Genomic DNA, 26,265 nt, shown 5'->3' on the forward strand with positions numbered 1-26,265 from the left:
AAAGATTGAGCGAGCAGAAAGTAAGTAAATCATGACATGTTGCTAATGGTGTGGGGCTGCTTTTATCTTCGGCATAATGCATTAGATACAAAATATGTTAAGATCTCCCACACTAGTTACGGACAACTACTTCAACAATTACTGATTGCCCAAATTATGGCAATAAAAAGAAGATATAAGTAAAGAAAAACAGTTTACATACAGTTTTAATTTTAAGTTCAGTTTATGTTGTTTTACTTCCTCTTTGCTTCTTCCTTTCCTATCTGAGCTAATAGTCTGTGATACCACCACTTTGTATCGTCACCTTCTGTGTCTTGTTCTTCTTCTTCTTCTTGGTCACTGTCACTGTTACCCCCACTTTCATTTGTAATTCTACAATTATTTCTTTCTTCTTGAGAATCTTACTGCATTATGTTATCAATATGGACGTGGACTCTTGCCAATCATTTTAAAGTCTATTCATAAGAGCATACATCAGCGTGGCTACTCAAATTTGGAAAAAAAATTCCTTACAATTCCAGGTGTGAGGAGGAAAATTATCCAATAAATTAATGTTCAGTGGGGAGGAGGCAGCATACCACAATAATGACTTTTCTCTCCTCTCAGCTGTGCTGCATACCAGCCATAAGCAGTCATTTAACTGCAGTTTTGAATAAGCAGTCATTTAAATGCAGTTTTGAAACACTGATAATTGATGTGGAATAATATTCATACTATCAAAACACTTTGAGATAGAACATATTTTAAAATTTGTGATTTGTAGAACTCAATAAATTCAGTTTCAATGCTCGATTAAAAATACAGGATTCCCTATGATTTTATTAAATTCCCTTAACTCCCTGAGAATTCCCTGCAAAATGTAATTCCCTGGAAATTCCAGGTTTTCCAGAAGAATCATCACCCGGGAAGGTGTCCTCTAAAATATACCAATACCAACAATCCATCTATAATGCAATCAGTCCTGTGTTTTTCTTGGAACAACCTTCGATCAGTATAATAACAGGTCATTAGATATCCATCAGATTTTTTACATAAATACTGTGGCATTCAGACAAGGAATTCCTAACCAACCAGAGTATCTAATATGACCATTACTGGAACATTTTCATGGCCCGCATTCCTGATAGAGAACTTTAAATGCTCTTAATATGAGCCATAACAATTGATACCATATCAAAATACATGGGACTTTCATAATAATCATTTTGCTTCCTAATGTGATTATACAAAGCATAATGCATTCATTTCCCATCAAATGTCACATGAAGCCACTCATAGAGTGTTGACCTTCGCTGTAAAATTCACTCCTGTGAAAGCAAATGTTCTTCCTGCCACACAGTTGTCTTTGGCCATTATTTCTTCACTGACCATTACTTAAAAGTAGCCTTGTATTGTCTCTGCTAATCAGCTGTGAACTACAAATTCATAAATCAATATATAATAACAAAATCATAGCTGTTACTTTCTTCCATTATTGACTACTAAAATTTATCATCCTTACAACTTTGAACCATTGTGAACATTGTGGAAACAAAGATGATGTGACTTACCAAACGAAAGCGCTGGCATGTTGATAGAAACACAAACAAACACAAACATACACACAAAATTCAAATACAAATGTCTGCTTGTGTCTGTGTATGTGCGGATGGATGTATGTGTGTGTGTGTGTGCGTGAGTGTATACCTGTCCTTTTTTTCCCCCAAGGTAAGTCTTTCCGCTCCCGGGATTGGAATGACTCCTTACCCTCTACCCTAAAACCCACATCCTTTCGTCTTTCCCTCTCCTTCCATCTTTCCTGATGAGGCAACCGTTGGTTGCGAAAGCTTGAATTTTGTGTGTATGTTTGTGTTTGTTTGTGTTTCTATCAACATGCCAGCTTGATAGAGTTGTTGTACGTCCTTCTGAGGGATATTGGGCAAAATTGTGTCCAACTGGCATGTTAGATCATCAAACTATAGAGATGTTTTTTTTATTTATTTCAGTTTTTAAAAGAAAAGCAGTATATGTATTGCCAAACACCACTTGGTCATGAAGCAATTACACTCAATAACAATACTGACTTTCACTGCCAGAGTAAAGATGAATGCATATTATAAATTTAGTAATTCTGTTTTATTGTTGGATAAATATGATACACATAAATGCAAGTTTTTTCCGGAAATTACAAGGATACTATTTTCTTGGGAGGCCAGACGAAAAACATCATTGTCTTTTTTGCAGTACTTTGACATCTTCTTGCACAGTAATAAACTTACTGAAATGCACATCAAGACTACACTATTACTAACCTGATAAACTAAGAAAATATCATGAGCTTCCTGCTATTTATTATGTGTCAACTTCCAACACTGAGGCAGTTTACAGGTTCCAGTATTTCCTCTATGCATTCCAATTTGTTTAAAACTATTGTATTATAGCATATATTACACTTTTGTTTGTTTTCCATTTACACTCAAATCAATTATACAAAATGTAAGTACTTCATATACTCAACATTCTATGACCATCTTTTCCATATGGGCTAAAGAAAAACATCATGAAAAAGCTATTCCAAAATTTCAAAAGGAAAAAAGTGTAAAACAAGTTCAAGCGAAAAGTCTTTTTTTTTTCCCAATTATTGTGTGGCAAAAGGCAGTTTCCCGTATTTCTCACATCAATGAAAAACAAGGTAAATGGTTTAAAGGGCTTGCATTTATCAGAAGAAAGATACAAATCTAAATTTGCCTATCTCTGTTTAATGATGGAATGTATTTCATTACAAGCAAACTTATTTATACAATGATAAAACATACCTTGCTTCTGGAGGAGATAAGCTACGATGATCACCAATTCGACGTGGGCTCTTGGACCTGCTACGAGAGTGCAAACTTGGCGAATCCGTAGGTGCAGCGGAATGCGATCGTTGACTCATCATTGGCTGACCCCCATTCTTCAAAATCAGGAGTACATAGAAAATAGTTGTCAGAAGCATATATGTCTCTTAAGGAATTCATAAATCCACACATAAATGTAAGAAACATTAATTGTTGCTATTACTAATGTGTTTAGTGAAAAAAGGTGAAATACTTCCTGTTATGTGATAAATAAATTTAATGACTCTAAAGCAAAGCTGTCCTCAATGTGAAGGTCAGTTTGGACACAACAGTGCTTAATTACAGATTGTCCTGTGGATGGTGAAGTGCCCCTGCCTTCCATTATGGCTGGGGACTGAATGAAGAACCTTTAGAACTGTACTCTGACACTTAGCCATTGTAAGATATCACTTTGTAAGGCTGATCTCGGTGGGTGTTATTGGTACACTTCCACCCATCAGAATGTTGAACTACTAAACAAATTTTTTTGAGCAATTAAGAAAAGGATGAATTTATATTTTATAATTTATGTTAACTGTAATTGTAATTACTCTGTTTTACATACTGTATGATGCCTGAATGAGATGTGGTGATAGTAGAGCCACCTACCAGAGAGAACATGGACCACAGTAGTTACTGGGCATCACATGAATCTGTTCCAGCTGAAAACAGTGAACTAAAATCTGCTCCTGCGTACTTAGTCAAGTAGTCTAAGTAAGTTATACTGAGTGTACGAAGTCTGAGCCAGACTTGGAAATTTGATGATACATATGTTAATACGCAGAAAGATATTATTAGGAGCATATCTTAATCCTCAGCTTAATCATAGTATTTAAGTACGGCTGACTGAATAATTTATAACATTGTGCTGGGATGTGTTTGATAATAGGTTCAATGCCAGAAGAGAAAAAGTTTATTTTTGTAGCAGGGTGAAAGGTGGTGGTGTCAAGTAGGAACAGATATGATTTTTATTGTAATTAATTTAACCCTTCACTGCGTTGCTTTGCAGATGTGCAAAGCAAAGTTTCAACTCTCTTTTTGCCATTGTTCTTAAAGTTTAATGCTTGAAACTGCTTTGCTGATGTGCTATGTTGTATTATGACAGTAACTGATAAGATACTGCCACTAGAATACGCTACTGAGTGTATGATGCGACAACGTGTGTTGTTGTGAGTAGCATTGTAAATCAGGCTGACATTGCTCTCTTTCGGCGGTGATTGTTAGTATTTGAATGGAAGAACACATGAATGCAAAAAATTTGTAGTGCTTCTACAACCTTTAGAGAGTATTCTACTCCGTTCATCTTGTATTTCTGCTAATAAATATGTGAGTAGTATACAAATCAATTTCGTTTGCATATGTGCAGTAGTGCGTAATAATACTTCTATCCACAATTGAAGGATGAGAAAGTAGTGTTTCCTACTTTCTGCTTTTTTCTAGTTTATCGTGATAGTTCGAGTGCTGTAATAGAGTCATTCTCGTATTTCGACAATGGACGACGTAAAGTGATGACGTATGAAGAATTCATGGCCCTAGAATGCCCTTCTGGCAGTGAAGATGAGTCAGATTTTGACGATTCAGATGAAGACCCGACAATAAACGTAAATGATCTGTAATCCGCAGATAGTGATAGCGAGCCTGAGGCTACTGTAGTTAATACACATAATTCAAAAATTATTGTTTGAAGGATGATGAGAATGAAGCTGTTGCTGATGGACAGGTACCACAAGCTTCTGAAAAACACCAAAAGGTTCAGAAAAATCGAATCATCTGGAAAAAACAAAGTGATTCATTTGGAAATGATAAATTTATATTCAAAGGAAAGTCCTCACTGCCACAGTCAGTGCTAGAGTTGTCCACGCCATATCAGTTTTTTAAATATATTTTTAATGATGAATTAATGGCAAAAATTGTTGATGAAACTAATCTTTACAGCACACAAAAAAATCAAAACAAACCATTTAATTGCAATGTTCATGACATTCATAAACTTATAGGCATATGTATTATTAGTTCTTTGGCTCCACCTACTGCTGTCCGTGATTTCTGGAATGATGTTATTGGTGTTGAGGTAGTAAAACAGACATTGTCTCAGAGATACTTTGAGAGTCTGATGGCCACTTTGCATTTCAATGACAATACAAAGCGGCTAGATCCTGAGAGCCAAGATCATGACAAATTGTACAAAATCAACCCTATAATTGATCATGTGAATAAAAAATGTCTTTTGATTCCAATGAGTGACCATTTGTCAGTTGATGAACAAATCTGCGCAACCAAAGCAAGGCACCACATGAAGGTTTATATGAAAGACAAACCACATAAATGGGGGTATAAACTATTTGCTTTGTGTGGGGATATGGGGTTTGCACACAAAACTGAAATCTACAGTGGGCAAGAAAATAATCCAAAATTCAGGATAGATAATGAACCAGATATAGGAGCATCTGGAAACATTGTGATTTGCCTCATAAGGGAAGTTCCAAGGTATCAGAATTACAAAATCTACTTTGACAGATATTATACCTATATGGATCTAGTTGTATACCTTTTCAAACTTGGGATCCAGAGTGTAGGAACAATACAAACGAATAGGATACCAAATTGCAAATTTCAAAGTGAAATGGAACTGAAGAAAGAAGTATGTGGCTATTCTGAGGAATACATCACTATGGTTGACAATGTAGACATTTCCTCTGTTTTGTATAAAGATAATAATATTGCCTGTTTCCTGTCTACATTTGTTGGTGAACTGCCAAAATCTGAAGTGACAAGATTTGACAGAAAGAAGAGAGAGCACAGAATGGTGCAGTGTCCAGCTGTTGTTTCTGTTTACAACTCACATATGGGAATCATAGATTTGTTGGATAGCAACATTGGAGGATGTCATATAAAGATTAGATCCAAACGCTGGTATTTATGTTTGTTTTTCCATCTGATTGATATAATTGTAATAAATTCGTGGATTCTGTACAGAAGGGTACTAACGGAAAAAACAGCAGGAAACATGCCAATGAATCAGAAGAAATTTAGAACTGAGTTGGCTCAAACTCTTTGCAGATTGGTCCTGGAGCAAAAAAACGAGGTAGACCAGCTAGCACAGATCCAATAGAGATAAACAGGATGAGGTATAAGGGATCATCATTACCTACAAAGGAAGTAAGATTAGATCCTTATGATCAATGGCCAGTGTGGAATAAGAAGAGAACAACATGCAAACGCCCTAACTGCAAAGGCTATACCTTTATCATGTGTGAAAAGTGCAGAGTGAATTTATGTTTAAAAAAAGACAAAAACTGCTTTCTTGCATTCCGTAGTGTTTAAAACATGTGTCTTTCATTAATTTTCGAATATGTCATTAATTCTTTCATATCTATTGTTAATTTGACATGAAAAAAAATATTTTTTACCGTTAATAACCTTTTAGTGTGAAAAACTTTACACAGTTTTGCATATGTACAAAATCTCACTCATGAGTGTATATGATAAGTTTCCCACAGTTTTGCATAAATGCAAACTGAATAAAAATAATTTTCTGAATTAAAAACATCTTATTTTGTTCAACCTTTTTTCTGACACCCTTGAACAATTTGGGGGGGGGGGGGGGGGGGGGATAGAACCCAGGATCTCCTACTTACTAGGCAGGTGCAGTAACCAGTGCGCCATCCGAGAAGCAGTATTATTGTAACTGCATGGACTATCTTGCTATGCCTCAAGGCCAATCCACATTCCCACCGAGCGCCACCTATCCGCAGTCCCTGTCCATTACACTCCTGTTCGCTACTTAGAGATTCCCACAGGAGGACAGACATATTTGTGCATTCGTACTGAAGAAAGTGGATCCATTACCCTGCCAGGCTTATCAATTATTTGAAAGCATGGTGTCTGTCCCTTTGAAAGAACAGGCTTATCAATTACTTGAAAGCGTGGTGTCTGTTCCTTTGAAAGAACAGATGCCATGCAAATCCCGCAGTTGTGAAACATTATATCTAAATTGAAAGGGGGTCACTGCTATCGGCTGCAGTGGGACATTAAGCAGAATCAGAGGCGATGTGGAAAATCGGTACTGGGCAGGGATTTGAACCTGGGATCTCATGCTTACTAGGCAGATTCAATAACCATTGTGCCATCCGGGTCACAGTGTTATCTCAACACCACGGACTTTCTTGGTACACCTCACAGCTGATTCACACTTCCACCAAGTGTCCCCTATCCACACTCCAATTTACCTGTAATTTTTCACAGTTGTGGGATCTGCATGGTGTCTGCTCTTTAGAAGGAACAGACATCATACATTAAAATAATTGATAAACCTGGCTGGGCAAGGATCCACTTTCTTCACTGTGAATGTACAGACACATATGATCACCTGTGGGACTCTCTAAGTAGTGAACAGCAGTATAATGGACAGGGACTGCGTATAGGTGGCACTCGGTGGTAGTGTGGATCAGCCATGAGGTGTACTGAGATAGTCTGTGCAGTTGCAGACGGCACAGTGATTACTGCACTGACTTCGTAAGCAGGAGATCCTGAGTTCGAATCCCGGTTTGGTACATATATTCACTCATCTCCACTGATTCCGCTTAACGTCCTGCTGCAGCTGCTAACAGTGACCCCCTTCAATTTACATATAATGTTTGACAGTTGTGGGATCTGTGTGGTGTCTGTTCTTTCAAAGGAACAAACACCATGCATTCAAATAACCTACACATATAATGTGCAATCTGCTGCACAGTGCACGGTGAAGAGTATTTCATACCCATTGTAGTGACTTCCTGTACTGTCCGTTGGGCATGGAATGGGAGATAGCAACAATACTGAATCTCAGCCCTCAAATGAAGCCATGTGTTGATCTGAGCAAAATGCTTTTTTCTTTTTATTATTTTTATTCTTACCAGTGTAAGAGATGTGTTCTTTTTGTAGTTATGTAAAAGCTCAGTTTTCATCTCTCACTGAAATGGTTAGTTCATAATATGACAGGTATCTATATTTCTCAAACCAATTTCATTCCATGTAGGTTTTGCAGCAGCAGCAGTTCTATTCATCTGTAGACCACTTTTACTACAAAACTGGACATGTCATGGCCTTAGAATTTAAGAAAAACAAAAATAACGTAATTCAAATGTACAGGCATGTACATACTTACAGGTCTAGTTTGACAGCTATGGGACTGGCAGTCCACCTTGGCCTTATAGTATGAACTGTTCCACCCTTCACCTCAAGTAATCTGGGAAACTATGAAAAACCTAGATCAGGTTGGACTGGTTTTGAAGACAAATGTCTCAACTGTAGCATGTGTTGCAGTTGTCATATTTAATTTATCAGGTGAGATATTTCCACAAATAGAAATGTAGAGCAATAAATGTCCTTCAAAGTTGTTTCAGTTGGTGCAGATCTATTTCAGAAACATATTATACATTGTGGAATAGTGTGTCTCTCATAAACATGCCTCAGAGAGGACTGTGCACTTGGACATACTGAACTATCTTTGGAATATTCATGACAATAGTCTGACTATGGACCAATTATTCACATTCCAGTTTGACACTGTCATTTTTGCAGATGACTACAAGGCCAAGGTGTTAATTTGCCAACATTACTGAGCTTGTCAATGGCAGTGTTGTGGATCTGTATGCAAGTATATATCACAATACATGAAGTAACTGATCTTGAATTTTACAGTGTCAAAGTAGAAAAATTAAGATCTCCATTACTATCTTCTTAACGATATTTGAGAGAACTTTTAGCAGTTATTTAAGCTCTGCACTGGCATCCATCAGTATACGGAAAAAGAGCATCCTAATTTATTACTATTGTTACTACTATAAATTGATCATGAACCATACAAATTGTAATGTTTAAATACATTACATTAAAACAAAAAATTACAGAATTTTACACTGATTCTAAAAATTTGTGTTTTAAGTAAATTGTACTACTCTGGTGATGAAAATTATTCTTACATTGTATAACAGCTAGAAAAGCCAGCAGCTTCTATAGTTGTGATGCGTTCCATCGGAATCCTTCAGTTAGTAAAATAATCAATATTTGTGTATGTTGTATAAATTGTAAATACCTTTTCATTTTCAAATTTGTGTCATTTAGACAGAAGCTGAAGTTGCAGACTATGGTCTTTAAGATGGTACAAAAACTGTAAACATCCTTCTGAAGAGTATCATGATTTAGTGCCACTTTGTGTCTTTTATCTAAAAAAAACTGTTGTTGTAAACTATAATCATGCTGTGTTCTTTTGACTTTTTAACTACAATACTATATAAGTTCTTCAGATGAAGTGTAGCTATTCATGCATGTATATTTTTGTGAGATTTAACCACAGTATGACTGAAAAACACTAAGGAACATAGCAGATATATAAATCATCAAATTAATTAATGATGTCTCATCTCATAACAACTGAATTGCCCAATATTAATTGGTGTGTATGTACAAAAGTGACGAAGTGGATCAATAAAACAATACAACACAACCGGAGGAAAACTGAAGTTAAATGTAAGCTTGTCTGAAGGTCCTGATCTTGCCAGGTGAAATAAACACATAAATAAATAAATAACTTAATAAAAAAAATTTTTTTTGAAGATATTGCTTTTCAAAGGCTCTGACGTTGAATTACAGAAAAGTATCTGTGAAAAACTAAATTTCTGGAGTGATCCTGATTAAAAATCAGAGGAAACTCAGCAGTACAGAGATAAATATGTGGATAATAGTACTCTCAGGCTAATTACAAACTTTACAGATTTGTAAAAAAAGATGAAGAGAGTATTGGTTGATTCAGTAGACTGCAGTTTTTTGAAACTGAACCCCACTTCTAAAAAAATGAAAATTTAAGAAATAAATTTGAACAATGAGAGAGAATGTTGAACTAAGAAACATTTGAACACTTCCATGAAAATTGAAAATTTAAGACAAAACTGAACTACTACAAAAAATTTGAAGAATTAAAAAAACTCGGCAGGTGCAAGTAGGAGTTGCTCACTAAAGATTCTGGACAAACTTAATTTTGTGTATAGAAAGTTCATCCATTCCAGGAATTGAGGAGCTCATTGATTTTTGCCTGTTATTGACACTGATACGGACCAGGGGATTCCAAGACTTTCGAGAATGTTTTAATTTCAAGTTTGAAGTCAGATAATAAAACACAAAAGAATTTTTTTATTATTATGTTTTTCTTTGTTTGTGCTGTGAAACCTTGCTTCTTGCCTAATTTCATGATTCTAGGTCAAGAGAATTTGACGTGTGAAGTTGCGAACATCAAAATATATTACATAAATGGCCGTATCTTTTGACTGCATTGACTTAGAAGGTAACGTTTATCATACCACCAAGGGACCATACATGTTAGTATGTGACACAAATTTTAGCTTGATATAGCTACCCATTCCTGAGAAAAAGGGGTCTGTCTGTCAGACAGATAGTCTGATAACAAACGACCCCCATTTTCTCCCCCTCCCATGTAATATAATTACAAATTCCTTTGGTTGTAGTGTGAAACCATGCTTCTTGGAAAATTTAAATGATCCTAAATCAATGTGAAGTACCCTGTAAGTTCTGACGAGTGAGTTTGTGAGTATTAAAATAAGTGACATAAATGGCTGTATCTTTCAACTGCATTGACATAGGTGCTTCACTTTTTACATTGCCAAGGGACTGTAGATCTTCATATGTGGCATAAATTAAAACTTGATATGTCTACCGGTTATTGAGAAAAAGGGTTTTGAACAGACAGACAGAAAAACAATAAAGTGATCCTCTAGGAGTTCTGTTTTTACCATCTGAGGTGAGAAATTCATAAAATTTGTGTCAAAGTAAATGCCCCTGTTTATTGTTTTTTCTACAAAAATGAAAATACCAATCACATGATTTTCCGTCAAGCCACACCAGACATTAACTTTGTGAGAGTCATGTTGATGCTGAATAACTTTATGTAGCATGCTCTGCCCCACAAATTCTGTAGTTATGATGATTAACTGTTACACTGACATGAAATGAATTTTAAAAAATTGACATCATCATCAAATCTGTGTAGAAAGTCAACAGCAAACTCTTCCTTTTGATTTAATCAGAAGGTTTTATTTCATGTAATAGTTGCAATTTGTAGGTGCGCAACTTAAGTCTTTTATGCTCAACATCATACACAGTACTTTTAGGCACTCCGAATTGTAGACTACGTTAGAACAATGACTTCTTCGGGCTACGAACACACGAAACATGTGTCTATTCACAAAACATTTTCACAAGTTCTTGGTCTACCTGGTGATTTTGCTTTTAAAACAGTACTGGATTCCTTGAAAGACTTTAGCCAATGACAGATAGTTTTTGCTGTAGGTGGTTAACCACCATACTGACGTCTAAAATTACATTGCACTGTTATAAATGACTCAGTTTTCACAAGCCAAATAACACAGTGAGCTTTCTGTGTGGAGTACACGTTGTTTCTGAGTTGCTCTGCACTGCATTGCACACACAACTGGACTGAACTGAGGGGACAGAGGAAAAAATAGCATTGGTGCCAGCTCAAAGTCAAGCAGACCTGCCAACTGCAGGGGAGCCAAACTTTGAGAGTTGATGGATCAAACACCACAAACTAGAATACTGTATGTCACTTTTAACAGATTCTAGGACATGTTAAAACTAGGCAGTTCTTTTTCAAACACACTGTATATTAAGCCACAGGAGAGACTTACACATAGTTATTTTGCATAGCACATTCTGATTGGACAGTTTTATACCCTTCCCCGTTTTCCGAGTGCATTTGCCCTTGACCATGTTCTGAGCTGTATTTGCTGTTGTGTGCTATTGATGTCAAGTAGGTGCACTTGTTATTTAATAAAAACTTTAAAAAAGTTCTAAGCACATGTGTTGTGTATTGTAGTCAATAAATTATCATGCTAAGTGGAGTTTAGCTGATAAGTTCTTAATGGTTTAAATGTTAATATATACAAGAGATATCAGTTGTGTAGACTACAGACCACTTCCTGTGAGACTTAGTAGGAACAGTGAACTAGTTAATTTTCATTAACACTCTATGAGAACATTCCTACTAGTTCATTTTCAGATCTCCATCTAAATGTTTAACAGCTTTGCCTTGTTTAGAAATGGGTTACTGGTCCAAATTAGCATGAGGAAACGGAATGCTATAGATGGTTTGATCAACATCTTTGGTAGTACACTGTATATAAAAGTGGTGAGAATTTGTTAATATTTATTTTATATGGAAGTTACAGTGGAGATATCAAGAGCATGTCTGGCATTTTCGAAATTATTTGTTGTCTTACAAGAATTGGAGCTTTCAAAGGTTTTAATAACTGTATTTAACAAGATATTTTACAAAACTGTTGATTATTGCACTAAATGCCCAAATTATTACATTTTAACTAACATCATATTTAAATGAGCTTGTTTTTCGATAACTGTTTCTTGACTGGCAGTTGGCTTTAATTATCCACACATTAAATTTTCTGGGTGTTGTTAATCTGTGAAATGGTTGCTTTACAATGTTAACACAGCAAAAATTTATTGATCAAGATTTTCCTAAGATTAATGCCACTTTTGTACTTGAAAAAAAAAATCTGTGTTGAAAAGTGCAATCCTTATGTTTAATAGACCACCCAACCACACCATTTTCCCTAGTAAGTTTTTGATGTTGTGTTTTGGTTGGAGAGGATAGGTGGTACTCTAGGTTTGACAATGGACATCTGTATTCAGGTATGATTATCTTCAACAAATTTCCATCTTAAAATAAACAAAAAATTTAGAATCCTTATAAATTCAAAAGTACATTAATATACATATTATTCACTGCTTCTTGTACAAATTCTAGGTACAATGATTCAAGATTTCTTTTAGCTGCATGACAAGAAGCTAATAGGTAAGTATTATTGTGATCTCCTTCAACAAAGTATGACTGGACAAGAGAGTAAGAATTTACTACATCACTGATAAAAAACAGTAATACAGTACTCTGTTTCAGTCTGTCTGATTAATCATTTGCAAACATGAATTATATTTATACTTTTGTTTATCAAGGCTAACAGCCATCACGGCTAACAAGTCCTACAATGTTGTGATGATGGAAACTGCAAGTCATAAAAATACATAAAAGACATACAAATTTCCAGAATATACAGGGATTCCTGAGACAAGTGGTCAATATAATATTCAGGAATACGACAGGGATGATCATTCGAAGCAAAAAGTCTAGTAAACATGGACTCTAAAATGCACACCATAAGAGTTATGAGGACTTCTTCATATTCAATACTGTGAAACAAATTTCTACTGCAAGCTGTTGGCTTTCCATATTTTGGGAGGAGATAGTATAGACCAAATCAACGAAAACTACCATTAAACATAGGTTCCGAAATGCATACCTTAAGAGCTATGAGCTATTGTTCAGTGGAACAGATGATTTTCACAGTAACAAAGATGAACAAGTCCAAATGATCCACGTAACATGAAGCAAAATAAGTAACACTTACTTTCCGCTGATTCGGGTAACTGGATACTTTGTCCCGACTCATCATAATTGCAGCCCTTTTTCTTCCCTGAGTAGGCATATCTCTTCGAGATCTTCTTGGCTCTGTCATTTCAACTTCAGGAGGGGGACTGCAAAAAGAGCTGCCACAGTGCTACTGATATAAGAACTGTTCTGTAGTTATTCTATCAAACATACTATAGACATTAATTAAATATAAATGAAACATTATGAAAATCATGCATAAAAGTACGCAGCACACACTACAGGTACTAAAATAAGCAAACAGTGAGAGTGTTTTAGAATCACTTGGCATCATCAGGTTATAAGTAAAATTATTTTCTCACTGGTATTCAGAGTATTGTTTACACGTAAGTTTAATATATTTACAGCTCAAAAACCAATACACCCAAACAAAATGTTTAACTGTTGTTCTTCAACAATCAAAACTTACAATGATTCAGATTCTGCAAAGATGAGATGGATATCACTGTTACTAGTCAAAACTCACTGTGACAACTGATAAGAAGAAACACACATTCTAAAACATTTTCTGGGATACATCTATTTTCTTTAAGGTACTCATACATTATTAACAAAAGATGACTACATACACCATATGATATTAAATGATATTATATTTTACTGCAAAATATTTAAACAACATACCAGGGAGATGTACATATTGAGCCAAATGCTAATGATAAATGCAACATATTTCTTGATAAATTTGTATCCCTTTTTGAACACTGTTTCCCGAAGAAAATTACTAAATGTAACACCACACACTTTTCAAAGAAACCTGGGATTACTACAGGTATTAAAGTGTGTTAAGGGAGAAAAAGAAAACTCTATGACACAGAAGAACTGGTAAAGAGTCAGAAATAGTTTTACAATTTAAATATTATTTTAACATACTGAGAAAAGTTGTAAGGAAATCAATAAATATGTATGTTAGAGTAGAAATTAGCAACTCCAGCAATAAAATCTAATATATATGGAATGTTGTTAGAAGGGAAAGTAACCACTGGCGTAGGTAGTATTGCTATTAAAGAGAACTAGACCACCCTAACCAACAGTACACAAGTAGATAATGTATTTAACAACCATTTCTTAAGTGTAGGAGAAAAAAATGGTGAGAACAGTTCAAAGAAAAAAGCCAGGCAGTACATGGAAGAGACTGTTTTGAAAAAAATTAAGTCACATTAAGTTTCACTTAACAATCTCTTGTGAAATAAGTAACAACATTAAATCTTTGAAAAGTAAATGTTCTGTTGGAGTAGATGACACCTCTAATAAGATATTAAAATAATGTGGAGCAATTACAGCTGATGTTCTGAGTCACATATGTATTGCATCACTAACTCCAGGTATTTTCCCAGACAGGTTAAAATATGCCATTGTCAGGCCTCTCTATACTAAAGGGGACACCACAGACGTCAATAATTATCAGCCAGTATTCTTGCTTACAGCATTTTCAAACATCTACGAGAAAGTAATGGACTCAAGAGTGGTTAGCAATCTCAATAGTAACGGGATACTTAGTAAATCACAGTTCAGATTTCAAAAATGCTGCTCCACTGAGACAGCAATATACAATTTCACTGTCCACATAATAGAGTCTTTCAATAGTAAAATGTCACCAATAGGAATTTTCTGTGACTTGTCCAAACCATCTGACTGTGTGAACCATGAGATTATATTACAGAAATTACAATTCTATGGTACAAATGGAATAGCATATGAGTAGTTTAAGTCATACCTACTGAACAGGAAGCAAAAAGTTTCCTTATATGGGTCAAGTGATTTAAATAACTTTTCCACTTCATCTAACTGGGGTGAAATTACATTAGGTGTTCCACAGGGTTCAATCATGGGTCCCTTTCTGTTCTTGATATTGTGAACGACCTCTCTTCCTATCTAAAAGAGGAAGCTGAACTGACACTGTTTGCTGATGATACAAGCATCACTATTAATCCAGTAAAAGAAACTCCAATTGAAAATGATACAAATAAGGTCTTTGGAAAAGTCATTAATTGGTTTTCTGGAAATGGGCATGCTCTAAACTTTGAAAAAACACAGTACATGAATTTTCTGCTGCAAGAAGTACAGTTCCTTCAATAAATATAACACATCAACAGACGTCAGTAGACAGGGTAGAGTATACTAAGTTTTTGGGGTTACATATAGATGAGAATCGTAATTGGAAAATTCATGTTTTGGATCTTCTAAAAATACAAGGTTCAGCAACCTATTGCAATCAGAATAATTGGCTATTTTGAGGATACAGAAATTAGTAAGCTAACATACTTTGCACACTTTCACTGTCTGATGTCATATGGAATAATATTTTGGAGTAACTCAACATTTAGACAAGAAGTATTCACTGCTCAAAAGAAAGTGGTTAGAATAATGTGTGGGGTTCATAGTCGCACATCTTGTAAGCATCTTTTTGAAAGATTGGGAATTATTACAACAGCCTCACAGTACATTTACTCACTAATGAAATTTGTTCTCAACAACATGGACCAGTTTAAAAACAACAGTGACATTCATGATTATAATACCAGGAAAAAGAAAGACTTACAATATCCTTTACTCAACCTATCTTTGACACACAAAGGGGTAAAATATGCTGCTATACAAATTTTTGACAAATTACCAGATGAAATAAAAAGTCTGACAGACAGCAGTAATAGCTGCAAAAATAAATTGAAATCATATCTCCTTGACAACTCCTTCTATACCACAGATGAGTTCTTGAATAAATAAATCTATAAATATAGTATATGCATTCTGTGCCATTTAAGGGAAAGGGGTAAATAATATAAATATTAATCTTTAACTCTGTATTGTAATATACAGGGTGTAAATTTTAAGCTGACAAACCAGAATAACTCGAAAAATAAGTTTCACATGAAAAAATTTGTAGAATCCAAAGTTGATTATTTTCTAGGGGAACATCTGCTGGTGCTAACGGGGGGTGGGGCGGGAGTCAACTTTAAAATTTCAAATGAGAACCCCCATTTCTTATTGCAGAATCATATTCTACATAAAAAACTACTTACATTTTCCCTTAAACATTTATTTTGATTCTTGGTAGTTGGTGCTGTAATTCAAGAAAATCCATGTTCTCATTTTTGCATGGAAAATGGTAACGGATAAACAAAAAATACTTATTTACTTCATAAATTTGGTTCGCTAAAACTAAAACTCTCCCTCTCTCCCCATAGGGTGGGCTTTGAGGGGAGGAATTAGAGTTTTACAAATGTTTCAGGACCACCAAATCTTAAATGGGAATACATTCATCTTTAGTTAGCAAATGGGTTAGTCTTTTCCTCAGTTAGTCTTTTACTTTGTTACCTCTGTTAGTTAATGAGTTCATTAATTAGTAAGTAGGATGTTTGGTTTGTTAGTTAGCTAGTCAGATGATTTGTTTCATAATTAAAAGTTGTGTGGCCTCATGACCATGAAACAAACAAAACTTATCCGAATCTGCAGAAAAATTTAAATTTTGGTCTACATTTGTAAAACTTTAATTCCTCTCTCTCAAACCCCACCATATGGGGAGAGAGGGAGAGTCTTAGTTTCAACGAATCAAAATTTATGAAGTAAATATGTACTTTTCTATTTATCCTTAACCATTTTCCACGCAAAAATGAGAACACGGATTTTCTTGAATTATAGTGCCCACTACCAAGAATCAAAACAAATGTTTCAGACAAAATGTATGTAGTTTTCTATGTAGAATCTGATTCTGCAATAAAAATGGGGGTTCCCATTTGAAATTTTAAAGTTGCCTCCCGCCCCACCCACAGGGGCCTGCGGTGGTGGGTTAATTTTAGCACCAGTAGATATCCCCCTTGAAAATAATCAACTTTGTATTCTACACATTTTTTCATGTGAAGCTTATTTTTTGAGTTATTCTGGTTCATCAACTTAAAATTTACACCCTGTATATATATTAAAAAATCTTGTTTCATATGCCCATTTCTTGTGCCCTTGACATGTGCCGCATCATAATGGCTACCATACTGTGCGACTGATCAATGGAACATGCAACCGACTAACTAACTAACCAGCACAAGACAAATAACAATGAAAGCCCCAATACAGTACTTCTTCACCCCAGCATAAATTTTCTCATTGAGGAAGGAATACCTCCCATGTATCACATGATGGGCTTACCTTCAGATCTAGTTTTTTTTACCCTCTGTTGGCAACTTGAGGAATAACTACATGAATCTCAAAAATAGAAATATTTTCAATTTGAGTGTGTATGAGAAAAAGCTGAAAACGATGTGTTTTTTCAATTCACTTGCAAAAAAATGAATCAAAAGTTTGTTACTCATACAGCAACATTGAAAATATGTATTAAGTAATCAGGTCATGTGTTGCACATGAACAGTGCTTCATTTCTCCATTACAGAATGTTACAAACTGACATATGAGTGCTGAGAGTAGATTATATCAAATTCTGTAGTGGCCAGTCATTCAGAAAAAAATGTGTAGAGGCTGTGGATGTTTCTGATCATTCTTATTGTTAAGAATGTAATGTTAACTTGCGACAGTTAATGATTAGAAAGTGATAAGTGGACATTTTTCCAACTGCTATAACATGCAATGAATTGTCTTATTATCATCTGGCTCCTACACAAATCTATCACTGTGATGGTACATAACAAGTATGAAGTGTAGAGATGCCATTGCATCCAAATACATAAAACAGAAAAATACGGGGTTCAAAATATTTTATGAAGTCTAGTTTTCACTTCATATTTTTAGTGATTCCCACATATCCCTTAAACAATTACAGCTAATACTGCAACTGAATGAGCAGAATATTGTGATAAGATATGGAAGACCCAGAAGCTACACTAATAGATGTTCTAGTATGCAAAACTTTCATCACAGAATTATCTGTTTTTCTACCACATAAATCTATACCCCACCTCCACCCTTTCTATTTTCATATAGCAACACCATTAATCACTCACCTCAATTTCAAGTATTTGTGTTACATAAAACCATAATGTATCATAACGTATACATATTTCTGTTTCATCTAGGCTTACCAGATAATATTTAGAAACTTCTGTCTCAGACCAGCACAGTTACCTCAGTAGACTAGCAAAATATCATGCCCAAACAAAATCTTGAAATTTAGTTTTGCTTGTAAACAGTAAAGAATACTGGCTGTGCATGTTACCCTGGCCTCTCTGTTATCGATGGAAGTCAGCTGACTTCGTGCTGCTCTGGAACGTTTATGGTCACTGCCAACATTTGCTTCATAACAGTATTGTGTGCCTTAACAATACGTAGCCATTGTGAACATACTGTTGAACTATGTGTGGTATTGTGCAAAGTGACAGCTAACATTATTTACAAAAACGAGTGAAGAGGCTGTACCTGATTCTTCTAAAGAGTCGCCATCAACTTTTTTGTCGCTTCTGTTGTGCATTAATCTACTACACATTCTTTTCTTATACAAGCTATTAGCTGACTGCTCTGGAAGAAAGAGACAGGGTTTGTCTCAGCAACCAATGTGCTATTAGCCAATTGCAAGCTTCTGCTCCCATCATCCTCTGCTCAGGGGCCAAGTAAAAGTGTGCGATCAGTAGTTCTACCCCTTCTTAGTATTGACATTATTCAACTTTGCATAAAACATAAAGTAAAGGTTCAGTTCTCTTCCTAGATGCAATTTTGTTGAAACAAAATGTTAGCATTCATCTCTTAGCATTCAACAGCGACAAAATGTTTGTGCATACCCTTTGTGCTGTGTACATTAAACTGAACAATAGCAGCTGAACAGAAACATATCACATGTAGTCGTACACAGTGCTCACTGTATGTATTCAATAAAAATACATAAAAGTTTGTAATACACAACATAGCCACTACGTTCCTGGACAGACTTATTTTTGAGCATTCTCATTAACCTCAGCCATCACCTGACAGAAAAAGGGCATCTGTCTGCCCATTGTTGACAAAGTGCATAGACATCTGATACAGACCAAGTGTGTGTGTGTGTGTGTGTGTGAGAGAGAGAGAGAGAGAGAGAGAGAGAGAGAGGGAGGGAGAGAGGAGACTGGAGATATATAAAGAAGAGGAACATGACAGGTAGCAATACAACTTCAGTGCAGCACTGATTTTTCAATGTTAAAAGTTCTCTGTACTGATTCAGAAGTTGCATAGTGAGTCACCACTGAGATGGATTACTGTAATGACAAAAGGCACTATCTTGGCCATTTGCTAAGTTTTACATGGCTAATTGGTTTCAACCCACATGCTCACCATTCCAACAAGCAAAGAGGGTGATGATATATTCTTTTACTTCGTTTTTGAATATTTGGGGATTTTCAGTTTCCTGCCTGCTGTCAACTGGCAATATATTACAGACATTTGCTCTAGAATATAAAACTCCATTCTTAACCATAGACAGGGATGCATAACATATATAAATATTATTTTACTCCTAATATTACAGTTACGAATTGTATAATTCTTCCTAAACTAATTCTTATTATTAACCACAGATACCATAACAGTGTATATGTCTTGGGGCACAAGTGTAAGAGTTCTTTCGTTCCTGACGAGGTTTCCGCAAGGTGGTCTGTTATCAACTTTACACAATTTTCTTGACACACATTTCCATAGAATAAATACTTTTTTCACATTAGCTGCATTGTTCTAAATGATTATGCCACAGGACAATACTGAGTGTAAGACCGCGAACAATGCTAGCAACCTCACTTGTAGGTTAACAGAATGAGAGAGATTTCTCAGTACAAAACAGTCAGAGCTTTGTTTCTTGGTTAACTCATTCAATGATGGTGCCATTTCAGTTCTCAAATGTCCCGTGTAAATCATTTATGTAGACCAACAACAAGAGTGGGCTAAACACAAAATCTTGCAGCATGTGATATTTATTTCACTCTGAATTTGATCTTATTCCTATCACGAAATTTGTTAATGTAGTCTTTTGTTTTCTATTGTTGTGAAAAGACTATCTTGTCGTGGAGAAAGGTTTTAATGTCATACTATTTTAATTTCATAGGTATACTTTTATTACTTACACAAAATCCAAGGTAAGACCACAAACAATTATGACAGTTACATTGTTCTTGTTTAGTTCTGCTAGAACTGTGTTCATGGGGCCATACACTAATTTCTCAAAAGGAAAGTGCTCTACAACATGACAGTCATAACCTTGGTGCCCATTCACCACTTGTGCCATTTGGATTCTTCCCTCAGGTACAAGTTCCTCATCACTCTGCAGGTGGGAACTGGCATCATGGCATGCCCTCTACCACATACAATGCATTTAGCTTTCTGCTCTTATTAACTCATGCACGATATCTCTCTTTTGTGTATCATCCTATCTTCCATCAGTAAGCTCTCAGGCTTTCACATCAAATCCAGTGTACTCCCCAACAATAAGTCTTTCCTTCTCATCCCATCCACTAAGTCTCCTCTGACTCACAGTTCTTGGCAACGTTTCTGAACTCTCCCCAATTCCTAAAATTCAGCACTCCTTTTCCTTCACCCCTCTTCCGCCTTCTACCCGAAGGAGCCACTGGCTCTGAAAGCTTGCAAATTTCAGTTTATTTTTATTCGCATGTTCTTCTGCCACAGCCAGGTGAGTAGATTTTTTATCTATCCAAATACATTATATATTTTCAAAAATTGATTATTTTCATTGATATAGTAGAGCATATTTGTCTTTCAGGAAATATACCTTGATTCATTGACTGGTTACAAAGGTAACTCAATGATAGTGCAATAAAGTCAGCACTCCTTGTAAATATAGTAACTTCCCTTTCAAAAAAAACCAACTTACCAAACGAAAGCTCTGGCATGTCAATAGACACACAAACAAACACAAACATACACACAAAATTCAAGCTTTCACAACCAACGGTTGCTTCATCAGGAAAGAGGGAAGGAGAGGGAAAGACGAACCCTCTTTCCTGACGAAGCAACCGTTGGTTGCGGAAGCTTGAATTTTGTGTGTATGTTTGTGCGTCTATCGACCTGCCAGCACTTTTGTTTGGTAAGTCACATCATCTTTGTTTTTTATATATATATATATATATATATATATATATATGAACCACAAAAGTGCCCCACTTGTGACAGGATACTTTCCGGGACTGGATCAGATTCTGAATGGGGCTCTCCAGCAGGGATACGACTTCCTCAAATCCTGCCCTGAAATGAGATCCATCCTTCATGAAATCCTCCCCACTCCACCAAGAGTGTCTTTCCGCCGTCCACCTAACCTTCGTAACCTCTTAGTTCATCCCTATGAAATCCCCAAACCACCTTCCCTACCCTCTGGCTCCTACCCTTGTAACCGCCCCCGGTGTAAAACCTGTCCCATGCACCCTCCCACCACCACCTACTCCAGTCCTGTAACCCGGAAGGTGTACACAATCAAAGGCAGAGCCACGTGTGAAAGCACCCACGTGATCTACCAACTGACCTGCCTACACTGTGATGCATTCTATGTGGGAATGACCAGCAACAAACTGTCCATTCGCATGAATGGACACAGGCAGACAGTGTTTGTTGGTAATGAGGATCACCCTGTGGCTAAACATGCCTTGGTGCACGACCAGCACATCTTGGCGCAGTGTTACACCGTCCGGGTTATCTGGATACTTCCTACTAACACCAACCTATCCGAACTCCGGAGATGGGAACTTGCTCTTCAATATATCCTCTCTTCCCGTTATCCACCAGGCCTCAATCTCCGCTAATGTCAAATTTCCGCCACTCATACCTCACCTGTCATTCATCAACATCTTTGCCTCTGCACTTCTGCCTCGACTGACATCTCTGCCCAAACTCTTTGTCTTTAAATATGTCTGCTTGTGTCTGTATATGTGTGGATGGATATGTGTGTGTGTGCGAGTGTATACCCGTCCCTTTTCCCCCCTAAGGTAAGTCTTTCCGCTCCCGGGACTGGAATGACTCCTTACCCTCTCCCTTAAAACCCACATCCTTTCGTCTTTCCCTCTCCTTCCCTCTTTCCTGATGAGGCAACAGTTTGTTGCGAAAGCTTGAATTTTGTGTGTATGTTTGTGTTCGTTTGTGTGTCTGTCGACCTGCCAGCACTTTCATTTGGTAAGTCACATCATCTTTGTTTTTAGGTATATTTTTCCTTCGTGGAATGTTTCCTTCTATTATAACTATATATATATATATATATATATATATATATATATATATATATATATATATATATATATATATAAATAATAGAGGGAAACACTCCACGTGGGAAAAACACATTTAAAAAGGATGATGAGACTTACCAAACAAAAGCGCTGGCAGGTCGATAGACACACAAACAAACACAAACATACACACAAAATTCTAGCTTTCGCAACCAACAGTTGCCTCGTCAGGAAAGAGGGAAGGAGAAGGAAAGACAAAAGGATATGGGTTTTAAGGGAGAGGGTAAGGAGTCATTCCAATCCCGGGAGCGGAAAGACTTACCTTAGGGGGAAAAAAGGACAGGTATACACTTGCACACACACACATATCCATCCACACATACACAGACACAAGCAGACATTTGTAAAGGCAAAGAGTTTGGGCAGAGATGTCAGTCGGGACGGAAGTACAGAGGCAAAGATGATGTTGAAAGACAGGTGAGGTATGAGCGGTGGCAGATTGAAATTAGAAATTAGCGGAGATTGAGGCCTGGCGGATAGCGAGAAGAGAGGATATGCTGAAGGGCAAGTTCCCATCTCCGGAGTTCTGACAGGTTGGTGTTAGTGGGAAGTATCCAGATAACCCGGACGGTGTAACACTGTGCCAAGATGTGCTGGCCGTGCACCAAGGCATGTTTAGCCACAGGGTGATCCTCATTACCAACAAACACTGTCTGCCTGTGTCCATTCATGCGAATGGACAGTTTGTTGCTGGTCATTCCCACATAGAACGCTTCACAGTGTAGGCAAGTCAGTTGGTAAATCACGTGGGCGCTTTCACACGTGGCTCTGCCTCTGATCGTGTACACCTTCCGGGTTACAGGACTGGAATAGGTGGTGGTGGGAGGGTCCATGGGACAGGTTTTACACCGGGGCCGGTTACAGGGGTAGGAGCCAGAGGGTAGGGAAGGTGGTTTGGGGATTTCATAGGGATGAACTAAGAGGTTACGAAGGTTAGGTGGACGGCGGAAAGACACTCTTGGTGGAGTGGGGAGGATTTCATGAAGGATGGATCTCATTTCAGGGCAGGATTTGAGGAAGTCGTATCCCTGCTGGAGAGCCACATTCAGAATCTGATCCAGTCCCGGAAAGTATCCTGTCACAAGTGGGGCACTTTTGGGGTTCTTCTGTGGAAGGTTCCGGGTTTGAGGAGATGAGGAAGTGGCTCTGGTTATTTGCTTCTGTACCAGGTCGGGAGGGTAGTTACGGGAGGCAAAAGCTGTTTTCAGGTTGTTGGTGTAATGGTTCAAGGATTCCGGACTGGAGCAGATTCGTTTGCCACGTAGACATAGGCTGTAGGGAAGGGACCGTCTGATGTGGAATGGGTGGCAGCTGTCATAATGGAGGTACTGTTGCTTGTTGGTGGGTCTGATGTGGACGGACGTGTGAAGCTGTCCATTGGACAGGTGGAGGTCAACGTCAAGGAAAGTGGCATGGGATTTAGAGTAGGACCAGGTGAATTTGATGGAACCAAAGGAGTTGAGGTTGGAGAGGAAATTCTGGAGTTCTTCTTCACTGTGAGTCCAGATCATGAAAATGTCATCAATAAATCTGTACCAAACTTTGGGTTGGCAGGCCTGGGTAACCAAGAAGCCTTCCTCTAAGCGACCCATGAATAGGTTGGCGTACGAGGGGGCCATCCTGGTACCCATGGCTGTTCCCTTTAATTGTTGGTATGTCTGGCCTTCAAAAGTGAAGAAGTTGTGGGTCAGGATGAAGCTGGCTAAGGTAATGAGGAAAGAGGTTTTAGGTAGGGCGGCAGGTGATCGGCATGAAAGGAAGTGCTCCATCGCAGCGAGGCCCTGGACATGCGGAATATTTGTGTATAAGGAAGTGGCATCAATGGTTACAAGGATGGTTTCCGGGGGTAACAGACTGGTAACCTCTTAGTTCATCCCTATGAAATCCCCAAACCACCTTCCCTACCCTCTGGCTCCTACCCCTGTAACCGGCCCCAGTGTAAAACCTGTCCCATGCACCCTCCCACCACCACCTATTCCAGTCCTGTAACCCGGAAGGTGTACACGATCAGAGGCAGAGCCACGTGTGAAAGCACCCACGTGATTTACCAACTGACCTGCCTACACTGTGAAGCGTTCTATGTGGGAATGACCAGCAACGAACTGTCCATTCGCATGAATGGACACAGGCAGACAGTGTTTGTTGGTAATGAGGATCACCCTGTGGCTAAACATGCCTTGGTGCACGGCCAGCACATCTTGGCACAGTGTTACACCGTCCGGGTTATCTGGATACTTCCCACTAACACCAACCTGTCAGAACTCCGGAGATGGGAACTTGCCCTTCAGCATATCCTCTCTTCTCGCTATCCGCCAGACCTCAATCTCCGCTAATTTCTAATTTCAATCTGCCACCGCTCATACCTCACCTGTCTTTCAACATCATCTTTGCCTCTGTACTTCCGTCCCGACTGACATCTCTGCCCAAACTCTTTGCCTTTACAAATGTCTGCTTGTGTCTGTGTATGTGTGGATGGATATGTGTGTGTGTGCAAGTGTATACCTGTCCTTTTTTCCCCCTAAGGTAAGTCTTTCCGCTCCCGGGATTGGAATGACTCCTTACCCTCTCCCTTAAAACCGATATCCTTTTGTCTTTCCTTCTCCTTCCCTCTTTCCTGACGAGGCAACCGTTGGTTGCGAAAGCTAGAGTTTTGTGTGTATGTTTGTGTTTATTTGTGTGTCTATCGACCTGCCAGCGCTTTTGTTGGGTAAGTCTCATCATCTTTCTTTTTAAATATATTTTTCCCACATGGAATGTTTCCCTCTATTATATATATATATATATATATATATATATATATATATATATATATATATATATATATATATATATATATATATATGAATATAAATATAAATGTCTGCTTGTGTCTGTGTATGTGTGGATGGATATGTGTGTGTGTGCGAGTGTAAACCTGTCCTTTTTTCCCCCTAAGGTAAGTCTTTCCGCTCCCGGGATTGGAATGACTCCTTACCCTCTCCCTTAAAACCCAATCCTTTTGTCTTTCCTTCTCCTTCCCTCTTTCCTGACGAGGCAACCATTGGTTGCGAAAGCTAGAGTTTTGTGTGTATGTTTGTGTTTATTTGTGTGTCTATCGACCTGCCAGCGCTTTTGTTGGGTAAGTCTCATCATCTTTCTTTTTAAATATATATATATATATATATATTTAAAAAGAAAGATGATGAGACTTACCAAACAAAAGGGCTAGCAGGTTGTTCTGGATAGCAGGTACAAACAGTTCCAGCATATCTGGTGGGTATTGTGTACGGTAGTACCCAACAGTACCAGGGTTAACATTAACCCAGTCTGAAGCAGACACATTTTGAAGAGTGATGTTAGCTGAGCATGTTTGTTTGGTAAGTCTCATCATCTTTCTTTTTAAATATATTTTTCCCACGTGGAATGTTTCCCTCTATTATATTCATATCATTAATTTGAACCCAACAATCACGTTTGTTATATATATATATATATATATATATATATATATATATATATATATATATATATATATATATATATATATATATATAAAAAGAAAGATGGTGAGACTTACCAAATAAAAGCGCTGGCAGGTCGATAGACACACAAACAAACACAAACACAAACACAAACACAAAAGGTATTGTACAAATTCTAGCTTTCGCAACCAACGGTTGCCTCGTCAGGAAAGAGG

At 37.2% G+C, this 26,265-nt stretch overlaps 1 protein-coding gene across 1 annotated transcript in view; it reads right to left on the minus strand.

The window, feature by feature from the left end:
• The window catches only part of LOC126161827 (regulating synaptic membrane exocytosis protein 2), a 1,269,779-nt gene that overhangs the window by 654,602 nt on the left and 588,912 nt on the right, over positions 1 to 26,265 (minus strand). The window contains 2 exon segments of the mRNA XM_049917929.1: positions 2,796 to 2,932; positions 13,352 to 13,490. Coding sequence (XP_049773886.1) covers positions 2,796 to 2,932; positions 13,352 to 13,490 — 276 coding nt within the window.

The sequence above is a fragment of the Schistocerca cancellata genome, chromosome 2, assembly GCF_023864275.1.
Source record: "Schistocerca cancellata isolate TAMUIC-IGC-003103 chromosome 2, iqSchCanc2.1, whole genome shotgun sequence".
NCBI classification, from domain to species: Eukaryota; Metazoa; Arthropoda; class Insecta; order Orthoptera; family Acrididae; genus Schistocerca; species Schistocerca cancellata.